The sequence below is a fragment of the Taurulus bubalis genome (genome assembly GCF_910589615.1).
Source record: "Taurulus bubalis genome assembly, chromosome: 17".
NCBI classification, from domain to species: Eukaryota; Metazoa; Chordata; class Actinopteri; order Perciformes; family Cottidae; genus Taurulus; species Taurulus bubalis.
The window spans coordinates 1,847,501-1,863,022 of NC_136605.1; the positions used below are offsets into that span (position 1 = coordinate 1,847,501).

The following is a 15,522-nucleotide window of genomic DNA, read 5'->3' on the forward strand; positions in this document are numbered from 1 at the left end:
ACGACAGCATGGAGTGACATTATCAAAAGTGAAATCATGAAAATCTTGCAACGAGTGCACCGTGGGCTGCTATTCATCAGGGTTTTTTGAATCGCTCTTAGTCTGGGCTCTCCCCCGAGACCTGTTTGCCTTGGGAGACCCTACCAGGGGCTGACGCCCCGGACAACATAGCTCCCAGGATCACTGAGCCACTCAAACTCCTCCACCACGTTAAGGTGGCGATTCATTGGAGGAGTGTATATGTATGTTTATGTATGTTTATGTGTATGTATATGTATATGTATATGTATATATATATATGTATGTATGTATGTATATATATATATATATATATATATATATATATATATATATATATATATATATATATATATATATATATATATATGTTGTTGTTTCATGTGTAACCCTGTCCCTGTGGTCTTCACCAGGAGCCGATCCTCAACGTGAAGGACCTGAAAGACATCCACTCAGAGATCAAGTTCAAGGTCCCGGAGCCCATCCTGTTCACCAACAGCCACGACGGAACCGACGCGGTGAGTCCAGTATGAAAGATGAAGATCATGTCTTCAGGGAAAACTCAGATTGAAATGTTTGCTTGACATCCACAACATTTTTCACGACAAGCTAATCAAAAAGTAAGTGAGATAGCTAGCTAGCTATCTCACTAACTCCACCATGCTGTCATGCTACAGATTACATTATTATTCATAAGGTTCATCGACAGGGCAACGCCTCCAGATCAGCCAATACTCTTCTTGCAATGTAATATTCAAAAGTTCACGATTCTGTATGACATTCTGATGATGATGATGATGATGATGAATGAAAAGTCAGCAGCACTCTTTCTGTGAGATCATTAATGTCCGCGCACAATCCCATGACAATCTGTTGTTGATATTTCCTTCTGGACTAAACGGCCTAACGATGATGTCATCATGTGTTTGTGCTGCAGAACACCAAGAAGAGGAAACTAGAAGATGGAGTCACTGTTGAGAGCTGGCAAGGTAACGAGATGAGATGTTTTATAATATTCACATGAGTCATATTGATATCTCTGAGCTACTGGTGGACTATGAACAGACCTCCGCACCAGTAGTGACGCCTGCTGGGACCAGTAAGCACGACACAGTCAGACCGGCTCTGCTCCTGGAACCAGCAGAGTGTTAGTGATGTGAAGTGGAGCCAGCAGGAGTGTTAGTGATGTGAAGTGGAGCCAGCAGGAGTGTTAGTGATATGAAGTGGAGCCAGCAGGAGTGTTAGTGATGTGAAGTGGAGCCAGCAGGAGTGTTAGTGATGTGGAGCGGAGCCAGCAGGAGCGTTAGTGATGTGGAGCGGAGCCAGCAGGAGCGTTAGTGATGTGGAGCGGAGCCAGCAGGAGCGTTAGTGATGTGGAGCGGAGCCAGCAGGAGCGTTAGTGATGTGGAGCGGAGCCAGCAGGAGCGTTAGTGATGTGGAGCCAGCAGGAGCGTTAGTGATGTGGAGCCAGCAGGAGCGTTAGTGATGTGGAGCCAGCAGGAGCGTTAGTGATGTGGAGCCAGCAGGAGCGTTAGTGATGTGGAGCCAGCAGGAGCGTTAGTGATGTGGAGCGGAGCCAGCAGGAGCGTTAGTGATGTGGAGCGGAGCCAGCAGGAGCGTTAGTGATGTGGAGCGGAGCCAGCAGGAGCGTTAGTGATGTGGAGCGGAGCCAGCAGGAGCGTTAGTGATGTGGAGCGGAGCCAGCAGGAGCGTTAGTCCTTGATGTGAAGCGGAGCCAGCAGGAGCGTTAGTCCTTGATGTGAAGCGGAGCCAGCAGGAGCGTTAGTCCTTGATGTGAAGCGGAGCCAGCAGGAGCGTTAGTCCTTGATGTGAAGCGGAACCAGCAGGAGCGTTAGTGATGTGAAGTGGAACCAGCAGAGCGTTAGTGATGTGAAGCGTCATGTGTTTGTTCCAGGAGGAACCAGAGCCCTGGTAGTGCCAGAGGGCATGTTGACCTGCAACGGGAAACTGGTGGACCTGATCGAACGAGTCAAGCCAGAGATCCGGACTCTGATTGAGAAGTGTAACACAGTAAGTGTGCACGCACTCACTCACTCACTCACTCACTCACTCACTCACTCACTCACTCACTCACTCACTCACTCACTCACTCACTCACTCACTCACTCACTCACTCACTCACTCACTCACTCTCGTTGTTAGAGCGTATTCATTATTGGATGCCTGGTGTAGCCTCTGGAAGATCTGGAAGGTTGTGGTGCAGAGCGTGGAACCTTGAGGAACGTTTTTCACAGACAGTATCTGTTAAGCTGACCTCACACAACCTGAACTCTCATAGACATGAGAATAATGAAATGAAGAATATCTACAGCACATACATTTATATTATCAGTGTAATAACGTCAAAAAGCCTGGTTGTCCTTCGCCAGTGGAAAGCTTTTATTGTGAAGCAGCAGCAGGAAACGTTTTCATGAGCAGTAACTGAACTGGTCTCAAGCCCTCTGAGGTCACTTCCTGGTGGCGTTCAGCTGACGGTGTGCTGTGTGGCCCTTTAAAGACTAGAGGTCTTTAGAGCACGCCGTGGACTGGCCGGGTTTATAATGGACCCTTAACTTTCTGAGAGCCTGAAGTGTTCTCTTCCTCCATCAGCTCCTTCTCACTGTTCCATCAAAGCTTGAGCGGACATGTTTGTATGAGCTTTTCTAATGCTAGTTTTATTCCGTTGGTCATTATTACTGATGACCTCGTCTTTGTCCTGTCAGGTAAAGATGTGGGTCCAGCTGCTCATCCCCAGAATAGAAGATGGAAACAACTTTGGAGTCTCCATACAGGTGAGTCCTCTGGAGATATGTGTTTCAGAATAGAGGCTCAAATGTCTCATTACAAATCTGTTTGGGTAAAATAGTGTTTTTCAATGAATGAATTAAAGTGTTTCATCTGAAAACCATTGCTCATAGATAGTGATGGTACTGTGGGACTCAGGTCCTGATCTTGGTATGTCTGGTGGATCGTCTGCGTGTGCAACTGTTAGTCGAGGTTTCTCGTCTTTGAGTCCTGAACAAACGTTCTGCTGCATGCAGATGGTCTCGGGTGTCACGTGCCACTGTGTAGACTCCAGTAACAAGTCCTGGTCTGCAGGAGACTGAGGTCACCAGCACAATGGAAGTATGTGGGGCGACTGGCTCAGTGGTTAGCATGCCCGTCTTTCAATCAGAGGGTCAGTGGTTTGAGCCCCGGCTCTGCTAGTCCTTGTTGCGTCCTTGAGCAAGACTCTTAGCTAAATGAAATGTAAAAGTAGAGGCAACCCGCCAGACTCCATTAAAAGGCTCCACTAAATGCTTGAATGCAGACTTTGGTATCTACGCCAACCAATAATGTCGGTGACTACGAGCAACAGCGGACGCATTCAGCTGAAAGTCACCACCAGACCAACCATGCAGACAAGCTGAAGGCCGCTATCAAGGCCACCTCCCATCAGGCCTCACAGGGCCACCCTCCGGTCATGCCTCACAGGGCCACCTCCCATCAGGCCTCACAGGGCCACAGGCCACATTGAGCCTAACTTCCATTGGTCTCATGTTGAGATACTGAGCGCTTCACAGGGAACAGTTTCAATGCTGAGGCTGGAAAGTGGGTAAATGTTTCCTTAGTTCCTCAACTGGGACTTCTTATTGTATTATTATATACGATCCTCTAGCTACACCAAGAGGCTCGGGGAAAGTTTGTTGCCCAGATTTACTTTAAAGGTCCAACTTTGACAAACTGCTGAACAATAATCTGTAGGGGTCGATGTTGATGATGTCACAACCTCAAGAGATGAAAGGTCTGTTAATCTGATCAATTCAGTTTATTTTATATAGCCCAACATCACAAATACAAGTTTGCCTCGGAGGGCTTTACAATCTGTACACATGACATCCCTGTCCCGGGACCTCACATCGGATCAGGAAAAACTCCCCCAATAAAGATAGTAAAAACCCTTTCACAGGGAAAAAAGGGGAAGAAACCTGAGGGAGAGCAACAGAGGAGGATCCCTCTCCCCGGATGGACAGAAGCAATAGATGTCATGTGGCCAGAATGAATAACGTAACAGAGTTACAGCACATTCAATGAATGTGAAAACTATGAAACTATTCATATAATGAGTAGTAGGCATGGTCCATGATCCAGATAGCCACGATCCATTAAGCAGAAGGAGGTAGAGAGGAGGGGCATCCCAGGGGCAGTGGGAGGGGAAAGCAGGGCCATGGCAGCTGGCAGGCCTGTGTTCCAGGCTGGTTCCAGGCCGGTACCAGGCCGGTTCCATCAGCAGGGCCATGGCAGTAGGCAGGACCGGCTCCAGGCCAGTTGCATCAGCAGGGGAACCACGCATTCAATGGAAAAAGAAAGTAGAGTTAGTAATATGCATTGAAGAGACAATCATTTATCCAGAAGGAGAGAAAGAGGAGGAGGAAGGAGCGAAAAGAGGAAGAGAAGGAGAGGAGGAGCTCAGTGTATCCTAAGATGTCCCCCAGCAGTCTAGGCCTATAGCAGCATATCTAGGGGCTGGACCAGGGCAAACCTGAGCCAGCCCTAACTATAAGCCTGAAACAGCCCTAACTATAAGCCTGAAACAACCCTAACTATAAGCGCTATCAAAGAGGAAAGTCTTAAGTCTACTCTTAAATGAGGTGACTGCCTGCCCCCCGGACTGAAAGTGGAAGCTGATTCCACAGAAGAGGAGCCCGATAACTGAAAGCTCTAGCCCCCAACCTACTTTTTAACACTCTGGGAACCACAAGTAACCCTGCATTCAGTGAGCGTAATGCTCTCTTGGGGTAATATGGCACTATAAGGTCCTTAAGATCAACCTAAAGGAAATGAGAGGTGTGTGTAACATAGCTTCACATTGTCCTTGTGGCTCTGTAGGAGGAGACCGTGGCAGAGCTCAGGACGGTGGAGTCCGAGGCCGCATCCTACCTGGACCAGATCTCCAGATACTACATCACGAGGGCCAAGCTCGTCTCCAAGATCGTCAAGTACCCTCACGTGGTGGGTAGAGTCCAGCAGGTCTGAGGAGAGCTGCCTGGCTCGTACTCTTAACTAACGGTGTGTCTCTGCAGGAGGACTACAGGAGGACCATCACGGAGATCGATGAGAAGGAGTATATCAGCTTGAAGATCATCGTTTCTGAGCTCCGGAATCAATACGTGAGTTTGTCTTCAGGTCAGAGAGCCTGGTGTTATTATCTCATCTCACCAGTGAGAGCCTTCATCGGGCTCAGAAGCTCCCAGTGGATGAATGAAAGGGCCAGAAGCCAGAACTTATAGCCAATCAGGGCTGAGCATGGCAGCAGCTTGTTAGCATGAGCCTGCTAGCTGCTATGCTAGCACCACAGAAAGACAACGCAGCGAACCATAATATCTCTTGAAGTGCTTCATGAGGAAATGGACATCATTACACATGTCTGCTGGCTCACCTTAGTAGCGATGTGGCTTAGCTAGCTAGCTCACTGTCAGGAATATGAACCATGAAGGTGACGGATAGTTGTTGACCTTTCTGCTTGTTGCTTTCAGGTGATTCTTCATGATATGATCCTGAAGAACATTGAGAAGATCAAGAAACCCAGAAACAGCAACGCTGAAGCTCTATACTGACGCAGACACACGCATACACACACGCATACACACACGCATACACACACGCATACACACACGCATACACACACGCATACACACACGCATACACACACGCATACACACACACACACACACACAGTCAGACAGTACTGGTCATTTATTCTAGCTTTCTTTGGAGTACCTGATGGTTTTGTGGTTTTAAACCTGGAGCCGTGTGGTGAGTCGCTCTGGACTGATCTTCAGTATTGAAGTGTAAACGTGGTGGCGCTCGCTGCTCTGCCACCATGGTGAGCTTTAGGCACACACACACACACACATGTCAGCTGTTGAGGAACCGCCTCCATCTTAGTTTGTCCGCTCTGCAGTCATCAGCGTGCCGCCTTCAGTTCTGGAATCTGACCTTGGACCTTTTTTAATTTGTTTTACAATAATTCTGCTGTCCTCCCGCTGGCTCAGAGATGCTGGTTCCTGTTCCTGTCCGGGTGACTGTCGGCCCCGCCCCCTTGCGTTGTGTCGAATAGGAAGCAGCGCTCCCTGTAGTTGAGTGCCGTTGGTTCTCCTGACAGACTGTACAGTTTATAAAGACCTGATGGAGGACTCCTGCTTCTTTCTTTCTGCTCGTAGCGTCTCTGTCATCGGGACGTTTGAAAACCCAACAATAAAACCCCTGGAGCTGGAGCTCATGCTCATGAAGACTGTAGACATCGTGCTCATGCTGGGACTAGAGTCCTTGTGTCTGATTGGTTTGAATACAGAGTGTCGGCTTTCACTGAACATTTACATAATTTTTTTCTATCTGGAGTGTGTGATGTAACCTGCTGTGCTCATGAAGCGATGCTGAAGCCTGGTGCTTTAAAGGAAGACAGGCAGTAAGGGACTGTCTGTAAAGTGCATGCAGATGTGATTTTCATTTTAAGCTTTTAAGCAAACAGAGGATAAAGGAATGGACCGATGAGGACTTTGTCCTCACGTTCAGTTTAAACAAATTCCAACTGACTCGTATTTTTTGAATAAATTGTAGTGCAACCCATGCCGCCCTTTTTTAATGTTTCTTTGAGGAACAAGGATCTGTATTCAGAGTCGTGTGGAGAGCCTTTGCTTTTAATCTGATTAAAGTCTTGACACCAAACTGGAGTCTCTCCTCTGTGCTGAAGAAGCAAAACAAAAAGCAGAGTGCTGTACAGAGCAGCGCTCAGGACCAGTTAACTAGCTAACCAGTGAACCAGCTAACCAGTAAACCAGCGAATAACGTTCCAAATGTTTCCCTCTTAGTGTAAGAAATGCTCAAACGTTCTCAGTGACCTTATGAAGGCGCCGCTCTCTCGGCTCTACGGCCTCCAGCTGCTGCTGAAGCGGTGACTTCCTGCTCTCGGCTTCATGGAAGTCTTGTGTTTGTCGCCATGAGTCCGGCGGCGCTGACTGGCCATTATATTTTATTATATTATTATATTATACGTTGAGAACTGAAAGGTCGCTGGCTTCCCTCTTCCATGTGAACACATAGGAGCTGCTTTGTTTCTCTTGGAACCCGACACCAAAATATCCAAATATCTCAATATTGCATGTTGAAAAATAACACAATGCCATTTTTGCTAAATAATAATCAGTAATGTAGAAATAATATAATTCATAAAGGCAAATAATAAAACAGTCTGGTAAGTTCAGAAACTGCATCAATTCACTGTAACGCAGACTTTAAGACCAGGAAGTGACGCAATATTATATCTAGTCTCACCAAATGAAAATAATATTAATATATTGTCCAGCTGTATTCATGACGGGACAGAACATCCCAAGTGGACCAATAGGAAATGCATTTGATTGAAAGAGGAAGTAATGACTTCTCTGGAGTCACCCAGTGGGCCGGGTTGGACTCCTGGTGGTCCGGTTCTGATCCGGTGGTCCACAGCCTCTTTAACATGGCAGCTGGTGATGACTGGGAGCCGCCCAGCCTCTACTGGTCTCATGAGGCTGAACAGGTGAGTGTCCAGCAGGTGGCGATAAAGCTACACTTTTGATGCAGACGTCATAAACTTAGAAGATGATGATGATGATGATGAGGCAGTGGTATTATGGCATGAGCTCCCTGACCAATCACAGCCAAGTTATCCAAGCTTTTGCCTCCTCAGTCTTCAATGTAACGATACAACATCAACAGAATGACTCATTTCAATATTGGAGTTTGTAATCCTTTGCAAAACGTTTTGATCGTAATAATTACAACATGAATGACGCCCCTCCCTAAAGGTAACCTTGAAAGGCCTGAGGGGAACCGGAGGACAAAGGTTTGGCAAGGATAACCTTTATGAAGTTATAAATTAGTTTTATCTGTGAAACAAGTTGGGAAAAAGTTTTACTAGGATAATTTTTTCAAGTTCAATCTAACACAAAATTCCACCAGACAAAACTGTTCTCATATTTTCATGTGTCTAGAACTGACCTGTGTATTTGTATGAACACTTTTCTGAAGTATTGTCATATCCAGTCTTCCTCCAACACTTTATGGATCCACCACCTGGCCTGTAAATAAATAGTTTATTTCCTCGACGCTCCTGCTGCGCTTGAAAGGAAAGAAGAAGCTCTGCTCAGTGGAATAATACGCTGAGGACCAATAACACAATAACCCCTCAGGACTAGAAGAAGTCTAGTGGGTCGTTATTATACGCAGAACAACATGTGCTCTACCACACTCACCGTGTGACAAAATCATCATTAGAAAATGAACACAACAGTTCCATAAGTGTGAAGATATGAACGGTCCACCTCCAGGCTCCAGGATGTAGCCGGTGAGGGAGGTGAGCTATGGTATAGCTACTGGCTAGTGGACTGGAATGATGGAGAAGTTTGAAGGTTTCACCAGCAGTGACTCATAACCTGGATGTCCTGTAGGCATCACATGAGAGACATGAACAGTTTCACCTAAAGAGGCCTGATGATCAGGAATGGGATGGAGATGTCACCTCCTTCCATACACCTGACCCACTTATTAGAAAACCATAATTGTGAGCAATTACAAAATCAATGAAAATGTAGCAGATAGCCAGACAAAATTATGAAAATACAAGAATATGAGCCACGAGTAAAAATAGAATGGATGTGGCGCTACTCACCAGATATGGTTGATATAACACCATAATTAGGATAATTATTTTAAATATAAACTATCTAATAGTGTACATATACATTTCTGTACCTCATTATGGTGTGTTTTTATTCCTAAACTGTTGACTCAGAGCCCTGCACAATACTTCCATTGTGTCTGGACTGTTGGTCTATGCACAAATGGCAAATAAAAAACCTTGAACCTTGAATTATATATTAATCATTTTATGAGTCATCTTTGACTGGAAATAACAGATAAGAGGAAACAATGAGCAGCAGAATAACCATGTAGCCAACACACCACCAGTATACGCTTGTATCAAGATGTGGGCAACCATGATTTTGGAAGAATTTAGATGCTTGATGATGCAATAATAGCAGATTATGGTGGCATGCAATAAACTCCAGTTCAAACATGACTTTACAAGGGATTAAATGCCTATTGTAACATAGGTCAAAATGCAATATATTTACACAACCTTTATTGAACTAGAAAGACACACACTAAGATTAAACCTATTTTACAGTGAGACCTAGCCAAGGCAAGGTATAAAAGAATGATTAGTAAATAGTAGCATCCAGCACATAACGGGACCACAGTATCAAGTATCTGATGATATGGTTTCTCTTGATGGCATCGCTCTGGCATCCACCACCACCATAAAGACCTGTCCTTTGGCTCCCACGTGAAACAGATCTCAAGGACCGCCTTTTTTCACCTGCGGAACATCTAAAAAATCCGACACATCAGATCTCAAGGACCGCCTTTTTTCACCTGCGGAAAATCTAAAAAATCCGACACATCCTGTCTCAAAGCGACGCAGAAACATTGATCCACGCATTTGTTACTTCTAGACTGGATTACTAGTGATGGCGAGATGAAGCTTCCTGAAGCATTGAAGCTTTCAATCCAATTGGTTCGCTCATGGGCCGAAGCTTCTCGGAGCTTCATTTGCTCTACTGCGCCACCAAGTGGACAATACATGTAAAACAAGCAGAGTGATCATAACGACACCATGGCTTTGGTGTGTGAAGCTATAAATTGAATAAATTATGTTTGTGACGCCAATACATCAATTATTAACTTATTAATATTGTGTCTATCTTTATGATATAATGGCGGGGTCAAAATCAAAACTCGAAACAAATTGGGTGAGGGTTGTGATGTGACTGTCGGTTAGTGGCTAGAATATCCGACTTTCAGACAGAGGATCGGTGTTTCGAGCCTCTGCTCCGCTAGTCCATGTTGATGTGTCCAATTTTTTATGTAAAAATAAGAACTTTTCCACAGTGCTGGGCTTTTTGAGACTATTTCGCCTGCTTTATAAAATACCCTTTCACAGGCACACATGAAGCTGGGTACAGAGAAGAAGGGGGCTCGCGAGGCTTCGAACGTCACCACATACGTCATCGACACAAGCCTCGATACGCGCTTCACCAAAATCTACCTGGATTACTCGACACGCGCATCGAAGCCTCGACACGAAAGGACACATCACTATGGATTACTGTAACTCTGTATTATCAGGCTGCTCCGGTAAGTCCCTTGGGTCTCTCCAGTTGATCCAGAATGCTGCAGAATAACGAGGACGCGGAAGAGAGGTCGCCCTGACCTCTGTGGTCATGAAGTCCTTTGAGCGCCTGGTCCTGTTCCACCTCAAAACCCTGACTGACCCACTCCTGGACCCGCTGCAGTTCGCCTACAGGGCCAACAGGTCTGTAGGCAATGCTGTCAACATGGCCCTCCACTTCATCCTCCAGCATCTGGACTCCCCAGGAACCTACGCCAGGACTTCAGCTCTGCCTTCAACAAGCAAGCTAAGAAGATCGTAGCTGACCCCTCTCACCCTGGTCACAACCCTTTGAGTCCCTCCCCTCTGGCATGAGGTTGAAGTCCATCAGGACCAAGACCTCACGCCACATCAACAGTTTCTTCCCATCGGCAGTCAGGCTCATCAACAGAGCCCGGGTCCCACTGACTGACCCTGTCACCCCCTGAATTATTTCCTATCGTTCACTCCCCAACACATCCCTCCACACCTCATATTTATATTTAAATACATTTGCCACTTTACTTTACACTTGTCACTTTCACATAATCACTTCATTCCGTGCACTTTTTATTTTAATTTTATGTAGATCCAACTGTAAATATTCAGTAGACCCAATTGTAAATATTCATGCTCCCTTTTTATTGCACTTTGTTTTATGTTCATCGTTGAATGTGTATTGTTAAATGTCATGCCCCCTTCCGCCAGGACAAATTCCTTGTATGTGTATATACTTGGCAATAAATGGTTCTGATTCTGACATTACTCCTGTACTAGCTGTTCTCCACTGGCTTCCTGTAAGATCAAGAATCACATTTAAAATCCTTCTCCTTACCTACAAAGCCTTAACTGGTGATGCACCGTCATATCTTAAGGAGCTCAAAGTACCATATTACCCCACTAGAGAGCTTATAGTACCATATTATCCTACTAGAGAGCTCATAGTACCATATTACCCCACTAGAGAGCGTATAGTACCATATTACCCCACTAGAGAGCCCATAGTACCATATTACCCACTAGAGAGTTTATAGTACCATATTACCCCACCAGAGAACTCATAGTACCATATTGTCCCACTAGAGAGTTTATAGTACAATATTACACCACTAGAGAGCTTATAGTACCATATTACCCCACTAGAGAGCTCATAGTACCATATTACCCCACTAGAGAACTCATAGTACCATATTGCCCCACTAGAGAGCTCATAGTACCATATTACCCCACTAGAGAACTCATAGTGCCCCACTAGAGAACTCATAGTACCATATTACTCCACTAGAGAGCTTATAGTACCATATTACCCCACTAGAGAGCTTATAGTATCATATTACCCCACTAGAGCTCATAGTACCATACTACCCCACTAGAGAGTTTATAGTACCATATTACCCCACTAGATCTCATAGTACCATATTACCCCACTAGAGAGTTTATAGTACCATATTACCCCACTAGAGCTCATAGTACCATATTACCCCACTAGAGCTTATAGTACCATACTACCCCACTAGAGCTTATAGTACCATACTACCCCACTAGAGAGCTCATAGTACCATATTACCCCACTAGATCTCATAGTACCATATTACCCCACTAGAGCTTATAGTACCATATTACCGCACTAGAGCTTATTGTACCATATTACCGCACTAGAACTTATAGTACCATATTACCCCACTAGAGCTTATAGTACCATATTACCCCACTAGAACGTTGCACTCACTGAATGCAGGGTTACTTGTGGTTCCCAGAGTCTTAAAAAGTAGGATGGAAGCAGAGCTTTCAGTCATCAAGCTCCTCTTCTGTGGAACCAGCTTCCACTTTCAGTCCGGGGGGCAGACAGTCACCTCATTTAAGAGTAGATTTAAGACTTTCCTCTTTGATAGCGCTATAGTAAAGGCTGGTTCAGGTCTATAGTCCTGTCTCCTATCTCCTGTGTCCTGCCTCCTGTCTCCTACCTTCTGCTTCCTACCTCCTGCCTCCTGCCTCTTACCTCCTGCCATGGCCATGCTGATGCCCCTCCTCTCTACCTCCTTCTGCTGAATGGATCGTGGTTATCTGGATCATGGACCATGCGTACTACTCATTATATGAATAAGTTCTGTCATATTCATGTAATGTGCTGTAACTCTGTTACGTTATTCATTCTGGTCACATGACATTGTTGAGTGTCCGAGGAAAAATATGAAAGTAAAAAGGTCTAACTATTATAACGTATAATCATTTTCTTTTTCTATATAACCATTGTTATATATATATATATATATATATATATATATATATATATATATATATATATATATATATATATATATATATATATATGTATGCTGTTTGGTTTTTATTTTCATTATAGTTTGTGATTAGACCACATAAAATTCATAGGACGCTATAAGTTGCTATGTTATATACTCTTTTTGAATGAGATGTGTTAAATGTTCTCTCCTTTGTTAAAGAGCATGCATTGGCAGTATTACCAAATAAGGTAGTGAAATCTCCCCTGTCCAACTCTGGTGACAGGATGACTTTTGTACTCTGGTGTATAAAAGAGGAGGTAGGAATGCATGTTTTTTGGGGGTGCCTGACAATTCTGTGCAGGAGTAGAGAAGAGAGAAGAGGTGTTTATTCACCAGCTCTAAACTTAACCCTTCCTCTTAGTTACTTAATATGCATCTTTACTAGAAAAGGAGAACAATCAGATTGGACCTGTCCCAGCCCTTAGGGGTTGGGACAGGTCTCCAGCTTGAGAGTCTGGAAGAAACTTCTGCTATCAGGAGGGGGGTGCCTGGCAATTCTGTGCAGCAGTAGACAAGAGAGAAGAGGTGTTCACTCACCAGCTCTAAAAACTTAACCCCTTCTCTTAGTTACTTGTGACTTTTAAACTGTTTGATTGAATTTAATTTGTTGTATCTAAGATAAACTTTGAATAAAAACTCAGCCTTACCCTTTGGAAGGGACTGAAACCAAACCAAAGGTTCTGGTTCTATAAAACAATTTAAACCCTCTTTCCCTGTCCCATCCACCGTGAGATACAGAGGTGACGACTGAATCTACCAAAGAGACTTAAGGTAAGTATCTTTGGGTGAAGACTTTTGCAGTGTTTGTCATAATGATGAGATGGTGTCAAAATAGGTAGAGAGAAGGTATAGACGATATACGTACTCGCTTGATAAGGGTTGAGAGAAGTTACAGCCTACCGCAGGGGACCTAGAGCGCAAGCTGTAAAACACCCTCGACAAAACCTATAACTTAATTTGAAAATAACACAAAAACCTAACGATTTAGCACGGGGCGAGATAAAAGACCGAAGGCGTTATGCCAATATCGGATGAGGATTATTATTTCCTCCGGGATCACTAGGATAATTAGCAGACGGAGTGCCACCGAGTTAGGTGCGAGGTCTTGCCTATCCTACTCTCCCCCCTACCCTCCTCTTCCCCTGGCAAGACCACCGTTCACGCAACAACATCTATTGCTTCTGTCCATCCTGGGAGAGGGATCCTCCTCTGTTGCTCTCCCTCAGGTTTCTTCCCCTTTTTCCCTGTGAAAGGGTTTTCACTATCTTTATTGGGGGAGTTGTTCCTGATCCGATGTGAGGTCCCGGGACAGGGATGTCATGTTACAGATTGTAAAGCCCCGAGGGGAGTTTGTAATTTGTGATGTTGGGCTATTTAAAATAAACTAAATTGAATTGAATCTCATGAAATCCTTTTTTCTTGAAAAAACAGACTTATATATTAATCAGATTTTGAGCATATGCATATGCACAAGTTTCATGAGTTTCAACTTCATGCTTTAGAGTTGTGATGTGCTGCTACTCCTACAAGGGCTGCACAGTGGTGCTTGTTGTCCAAAGATTCAATAAAATATTTACTACCTTTAATGCTGCTGTGGTTGTACTATGTGTTTTTCTAAAACCTGATTGATAATCAGATCAAATATTGTTTGAGATTAAAAACTCCTTAAATTGCTCACTCACAAGGGATTCTAGTGTCTTAGCTAAAACAGATAGTTTGGAGATAGGCCTGTAATTGTTTAAAAGTGTGGGGTCTCCTCCTTTAACAGGGGAAGAACAAAGGCAGACTTCCATATAAGGGGAATTTCGTTTGAGACTAAACCGAGATTAAAAAGATATGCTAAAGGGTGTGCGATAAACTCAGCAGCTAACTTTAAAAAATATGGTTCTAGGACCTGCCGGTTTTCCTGTGTCTAAAGGTTTGAGGGATGTTGCACCTCAGAGACAGTAACGGCTTAACACTGAAGGACTGACAAACAAGTTCCTCAATACCAAAACAAGCAGGGGATTTCTCATGTAGATGGTTTAGTGTCAAACAGGGAACCAGAGGTAATGAAGTGCTCATTAAAACAGTCAAGCATTGTGGCTTTGTCAGAGATGTCATTTGAGTCCTTGACAATACAAGGGGGAAGCTCAATACCATTCCTATTTCCAGATAAAGATGTTATTGTCTTATTGCAGATAAAGAAATGACTTCTCAGTTGTAGATCCATTGGGAGAAGGGACATCTGGGACAAAGGCTGAAACTGCTCTGACACAATGATGTGGACTAGTTAAGCTGCTTGTAAAAATCCACAATAGCCTTGATGTTCTGTTTCCATTCAGGATCCCTACCCTAAACAACTGCATGTACGACAGTAAAATGTTCAAAAGGCCACAAGCCTTTATTGATTCACAGCTCAATGCAGCTCAGTGTCGGGGCCTAGATGTTCCATCAACCAATGATTTACAACTGAGATGTACTTTCTTTATCTGCAATAAAAGTCTACAGCCATCGAGCAGGCCGGTGTTTAACTGCACTTATAACTGATAACTGGGGTTAAATTCCACTTGAGCAGGGTCGTCCTTCAATCAGAGGATCGGTGGTTCGACCCCCGGCTCCGTAGCTGTTCCACAGTGTATGAATGGTTGATAATCTGATGTGGCTCCTTCATGGTAGCTCCTCTCATCAGTGTGTGAATGGGTGAATGATGTCATGTACTGTTAAAGCTTTGAGTGGTCGAAGACTATTCAATTCAATTCAGTTTATTTTATATAGCTGGATCAGGAAAAACTCCCCAAATAAAGATAGTAAAAACCCTAGAAAAGAGAAATACAAGTGCGGTCCATTACCATGGAGAGTGCTGATTTCTCAGTCTTTCTACAGATACAGAGTGTGTGACAAAGACTTAGGACAGGGAAGTACCAACACAGCAGCTGGATACACATTTTACTCACTTTTATCATATTTTAAAAAGTATAACTAAAGTAA

At 44.2% G+C, this 15,522-nt stretch overlaps 1 protein-coding gene across 1 annotated transcript in view; it reads left to right on the forward strand.

Moving 5' to 3' along the window:
• The window catches only part of LOC306750258 (proteasome activator complex subunit 3-like), a 10,315-nt gene extending 3,600 nt beyond the window's left edge, over positions 1–6,715 (forward strand). Inside the window, exons 4-10 of the mRNA XM_079233658.1 lie at positions 432–536; positions 956–1,007; positions 1,934–2,049; positions 2,742–2,810; positions 4,888–5,010; positions 5,082–5,168; positions 5,535–6,715. Coding sequence (XP_079089784.1) covers positions 432–536; positions 956–1,007; positions 1,934–2,049; positions 2,742–2,810; positions 4,888–5,010; positions 5,082–5,168; positions 5,535–5,615 — 633 coding nt within the window. The 3' untranslated portion in view covers positions 5,616–6,715. The remainder of the gene's footprint in view (positions 1–431; positions 537–955; positions 1,008–1,933; positions 2,050–2,741; positions 2,811–4,887; positions 5,011–5,081; positions 5,169–5,534) is intronic.
• Positions 6,716–15,522: the final 8,807 nt, after the last annotated feature.